Raw genomic sequence first — 5,858 nt, forward strand, 5'->3', positions numbered from 1 at the left:
TGGGGGCGGTGGGGGGGGGGGGGGGGGCATAATTGAAACACTTGTGGCATATGCAATTACTTTCACATCGTTGTTCATCTTTTTTACTGATAGCGCCCTCCATTATTATTGGCACCCATGGTTAAAGCCTTAAAATACATGTCATTTTGATTGCATACTCTCATACTGAAAAATGTATACATGCAGAATCAAACTCCTACATATTTATACACATACACACACACACACACACACACACACACACACACACACACACACAGCATAAATACATACTAGTGAAGGTGCCCGGAACACATTGTCAAGAAAATCTTTGGGTTGGCTACCACTTTAAAGTTCTGAAGAATGGGGCCCCATGGTCGCATATTTGGACAGCACATTAGCATTAGCAGATAGCTAGGTTGCACCACCGATCACCGCACAGGGATTCACACCCCTTATCGTTGAATCTTTTGCCACACACGGAGCAGGCAAAAGATTTTTCTCCGGTGTGTTTTCTTGTGTGTTGGATTAAATGTTCCTCTTGAACGAATCTTTTATCACACACTAAGCAGGCAAAAGGATACTCTCCTGTGTGTGTCCTTGTGTGCATTGCTAGGCTTTTCTTGACAGAGAATCTCTTCCCACAAACTAAGCAGGCAAAAGGTTTTTCTCCAGAGTGTGTTCTGGCGTGCTTTCTCAAGTTGCCCTTTGCAGAGAAGGTTTTAGCACAAAGCGAACAAGCAAAAGGTTTTTCTCCAGAATGTGTTCTTGTGTGCCTCGTTAAATCTTCCTTGGTGGAAAAGGTTTTGCCACAAACCGAGCAGGCGAAAGCTTTTTCGCCCGAGTGTGTTCTTGCGTGCCTTGTTAACCGATCCTTTCGAGAAAATCTTTGACCACAAACCGAGCAGGCAAACGGTTTTTCTCCAGAGTGCGTTCTCGTGTGCCTGGTTAAATCTTCCCGCCGAGAAAATGTTTTACCACAAACTGAGCAACCAAAAGGATTTTCTCCAGTGTGAATTGTTCTGTGGGCTATTAAGAGCCTCTTTTGAGAGAAGCTTTTTTCACAGCCCGAGCAGGTAAAAGGATTTTCCCCAGTGTGCGTTCTTGTGTGTACTATTAAAAGTCTCTTTTGAGTGAATCTTTTTTCACAAACGGAGCAGGGAAAAGGTTTTTCTCCAGTGTGTGTTCTTCGGTGCGCTTTCAAATGGCCCTTCTGCCTGAATCTTGTCCCGCAAACTGAGCAGGCAAAGGGTTTTTCCCCAGTGTGCGTTCTCGCGTGGATTTTCAATTCTCCTTTGACAGAAAAGCCTTTGCCACATACTGAGCAGGCAAAGGGTTTTTCTCCGGTGTGCGTTATTGTGTGCGCTGTCAAATGTCCTTTGTCAATGAATCTTTTCCCACAAGCCAAGCAGACAAAAGGTTTCTCGCCAGTATGCGTCCTAATGTGCAGTGTTAAGCTGGTCTTTACAGAAAATGCTTTACCGCAATCTGAGCACACAAAAGGTTTTTCCCCAGTGTGAGTTCTTGTGTGAATTTTTAAATGTCCCTTATGAGTGAACCTTTTACCACAAGCGGAGCAGGCAAAAGGTTTTTCTCCAGAGTGTGTTCTTGTGTGTATTGTTAAGGATGACTTGCTGACAAACGTTTTTTCACACTGAGAACATTTCACTCGTTTGTTGTCAGCATGACGTGTCATATCACCTGTAACGTGTTCATCATCATCGTCGTCGTCACCGCCAGTGTCAGAAGAGCGTGACGTCACGTCATCACCATCTGAAAGTGGAGCTAAGAGGCTGTCCGATTGGGATCGCCCATCCTGGTCCCCATCATCTTCGTCACTCTTCACAATGACTCCAGTCAATGGAATCTTGCTGATTTCATCTTCCTGCTCTTCTTCTTTAACGTAAGGGCACTCACGCTCCTCCTCCTGCTCCTCCTCTTTAATTTGGCCATACGCTGGCTCCTGCTGCTTGCGTGTGCATTTAAATGTTCCCCTTGAGTGCTCTTCTTCATTGAGGTCTGCAGAAGACAGAGATTGCTTGAGTCAACCTTTGTTCAGTCAAGTCTCACGTTGTGGCTTTGACATTGTCTATTATTGTTTCTGAATATTTTGGCAACGTTGAAGATAACAGAAGAATGACAAGCTGTTGGATCCTCAAAAGAAGAAAAAAGTCAAACAGTGTAGAGGGGGGAAACATCAGAGTCCGAGGTCTCAAACATAATCATGAGGGGAAACCAAGAAGATCCGCCTCTTACCCGACATTGGATGTTAATAATGTTTGTGTACATGTGACGTAAAACGGTAAGAAGGCCGGAAGGTAGTCATGAAACAAGTGAGAACGAGAAGTAAACAAACCTGCTCCGTTTAAGGCAACTCGAGGTTCCAACTGACAAAGTTCCTCCTTGTACTCTGTCGTCTTTCTTGCACACATTTCCCGCGACAATCACAAGACTTGACATTCACTTGATCTCTTCTGAGCGACGTGTTGCTAACAGACGCTTCTGCCTGTTAGCGAAGCAAAGCTAAGTTTGCCAGTGTAGCTTCAACGTGCAGCCAGGCGACTTTATAGGGACACGAAGGTCGCATTCGGTCGTTTTAGGCGTACTTTGTCAAAGATTTAGCCCGGTCAGGAGTCATTCCAGAATAAGGATTTAGTGAAACGCTTGTCCGAGCCACGATCTGCGTTACTCTCGCACAATCAGCAAAGCGCATGCGCAGCAGGTAGGCCATTTTTGAACGCGAGTTACGGCAATCATATTCGGACAGAATACGCGAGCAATGCCTTCCCAACTGATGGCTAGCTTTAGCTAGCTAGCTACTGCACTTCCAAAAGCAATTGCCTTAGTTTTATTGGGGTTGTGTTGAAGGACATTTTGGTTCATCCGTGTATTTAATTGAACTGTTGCCATTAAGCGCCAGTTTTAAATGTAAGTGCGCGTTATCTGCAACGCCATGTTAACCAACATCGGCGTTCTGAAGAATTTGGCCCAAGGGTAGCGTGGACAGAGAGAACGTAAACATTACCAGCACGCTACGTTGCACCATTCATCACTGCAAAGAGTTTTACAAGGAGCCACATTCACCGTGTCGGTATTCAGATTTGGTCAGTGAATTCTTCTAAAAAAAATCGTTCTTGTATTCCTTTTTTAATTCAATTGATTTACAGCTCAGCAGACAACGCTACAGTCTCTCCTCAACGTGAAGGCAGATTTCTTCCGTGGTGGCTCCTTTTTCTTGGTTAAGTCCATCTTTATGCGGTGCCCCCCAGTGTTCAGACTGAGTTATTACAGTTGAATCAAAGGTGGGCCTTTCGAACATGACGCAAAAGTGGCGCTGCTTTCACTCTGCTCTTCCTAAATGTTACTTGAAGCGCTTGTTTGGTTTAAAGTCATTCTTTTCGCTTCACAGAATTCCTTGAAAATAAATTATTTAGCCACCTCGTCCAATTGGGACTTTTTTTCTGGCCATTGATAAATGGATTTCATTTCATTTTATAAAAAAATAAAATAATAACAATAATTTCGTTATGTGTTCTATACAAAACGCATTGTATGAACAAATGGCGGAAAAGATTGCACCCTAGTAGACAAATCACTTGAACAACACCATCTTTTCATTCTTTTTTCAACCGCAGAGAAATGAGTTCCTCCGTAGGGAGGAGGGGAGGAGCCGGTGACTTGCACTCACAAGCTTGTGTCTCTTCATCTGAATCTCTTAGAACAGGCTCCACAACTGAACATATTGTCTCCAGTGTACGCTAAGGTGTTTTGGTAAGCTCGGCTTGGGGTGGCCACAACGTAAGTGGGGGGCAAAAAGGCTTTTGGCCAGTGTTTCTTCTTTGCGTGCCTTCTTCAATCTTCCTTTGGAGAAAATGTTGGACCAAAAACGGAGGAGGCAAAAGGATTTTCTCCAGTGTGCCCGCTTGCGTGTGCTTTTAAAAGTTTCCTCTGGGTGAATCTTTTTTCACATCCTACGCAGCCAAAAGGTTTTTCTCCAGTGTGCGTTCTTCTGTGTGCTTTCAAATGTCCCTTTTGTCTGAATCTGGAGCCACAAAGTGAACACGCAAATGGTTTCTCCCCGGTGTGCGTTCTCGTGTGTATGTTCAATTCTTTCTTGATCTTAAAGCCTTTACCGCATAGCGTGCAGGCAAAAGGTTTTTCTCCGGTGTGTGTCCTGGTGTGCGTTTTTAAATGGTCGTTTGTCGAAAACCTCTTGTCACAAAGTGAACAGGCAAAGGGTTTTTCCCCACTGTGTGTCCTCGCGTGAGCTGTTAATTCTCCCTTGGTCGAAAACCTTTTCCCGCAATCCGAGCAGACAAAAGGTTTTTCTCCAGTGTGTCGTCTGGCGTGTCTTGTTAAATGTGTCCTCGAGGAGAATTTCTTCCCACAATCTGAGCAGACAAAAGGCTTCACCCCAGTGTGCGTTTTCGAGTGATCTCGTAAGTGGCCCTTTCGGGAGAAATTTTTCCCACAAACCGGGCAGGCAAACGGTCTCTCGCCAGTGTGCGTTCTTGTGTGTCTTGTTAAGCTTTCCTTGGCAGAAAATGTCTTAGCGCAAAGTGAACAGGCAAAAGGTTTTTCTCCGGTGTGTGTTCTGGTGTGAATTGTCAAATCTCCCTTTCTCGAAAATACTTTCTCACACTCCGAGCAGGCAAAAGGTTTGTCCCCAGTGTGTTTTCTTGTGTGGCTCGTCACATCTCCCCTCCTGGAGAATCTTTTCCCACAAAGCGAGCAGGCAAAAGGCTTTTCGCCAGTATGAGTCCTCGTGTGTCTTTTCAAGGAATACTTGTTGACAAAGGTTTTGTCGCACTGGGAACACGCCACTCGTTTGTTATCAGCATGACGTGTCATATCACCTGTAACGTGTTCATCATCATCGTCGTCGTCACCGCCAGTGTCAGAAGAGCGTGACGTCACGTCATCACCATCTGAAAGTGGAGCTAAGAGGCTGTCCGATTGGGATCGCCCATCCTGGTCCCCATCATCTTCGTCACTCTTCACAATGACTCCAGTCAATGGAATCTTGCTGATTTCATCTTCCTGCTCTTCTTCTTTAACGTAAGGGCACTCACGCTCCTCCTCCTGCTCCTCCTCTTTAATTTGGCCATATGCTGGCTCCTGCTGCTTGCGTGTGCATTTAAATGTTCCCCTTGAGTGCTCTTCTTCATTGAGGTCTGCAGAAGACAGAGATTGCTTGAGTCAACCTTTGTTCAGTCAAGTCTCACGTTGTGGCTTTGACATTGTCTATTATTGTTTCTGAATATTTTGGCAACGTTGAAGATAACAGAAGAATGACAAGCTGTTGGATCCTCAAAAGAAGAAAAAAGTCAAACAGTGTAGAGGGGGGAAACATCAGAGTCCGAGGTCTCAAACATAATCATGAGGGGAAACCAAGAAGATCCGCCTCTTACCCGACATTGGATGTTAATAATGTTTGTGTACATGTGACGTAAAACGGTAAGAAGGCCGGAAGGTAGTCATGAAACAAGTGAGAACGAGAAGTAAACAAACCTGCTCCGTTTAAGGCAACTCGAGGTTCCAACTGACAAAGTTCCTCCTTGTACTCTGTCGTCTTTCTTGCACACATTTCCCGCGACAATCACAAGACTTGACATTCACTTGATCTCTTCTGAGCGACGTGTTGCTAACAGACGCTTCTGCCTGTTAGCGAAGCAAAGCTAAGTTTGCCAGTGTAGCTTCAACGTGCAGCCAGGCGACTTTATAGGGACACGAAGGTCGCATTCGGTCGTTTTAGGCGTACTTTGTCAAAGATTTAGCCCGGTCAGGAGTCATTCCAGAATAAGGATTTCGTGAAACGCGAGTCCGAGGCACGATCTGCGTTACTCGCGCACAATCAGCAAAGCGCATGCGCAGCAGGT

General features: G+C 45.2%; 1 protein-coding gene across 1 annotated transcript in view; it reads right to left on the bottom strand.

Moving 5' to 3' along the window:
* LOC109524534 (zinc finger protein 569-like) overlaps positions 1-5,858 on the bottom strand; it is a 26,466-nt gene that overhangs the window by 10,652 nt on the left and 9,956 nt on the right. The window contains exons 3-4 of the mRNA XM_019884483.1: positions 4,836-5,153; positions 1,681-1,998 (exon numbers count right to left, since the gene is read on the bottom strand). Coding sequence (XP_019740042.1) covers positions 1,681-1,998; positions 4,836-5,153 — 636 coding nt within the window. The remainder of the gene's footprint in view (positions 1-1,680; positions 1,999-4,835; positions 5,154-5,858) is intronic.

This window comes from Hippocampus comes, unplaced genomic scaffold (assembly GCF_001891065.2).
Source record: "Hippocampus comes isolate QL1 unplaced genomic scaffold, H_comes_QL1_v1.1 scaffold21, whole genome shotgun sequence".
Lineage (NCBI taxonomy): Eukaryota > Metazoa > Chordata > Actinopteri > Syngnathiformes > Syngnathidae > Hippocampus > Hippocampus comes.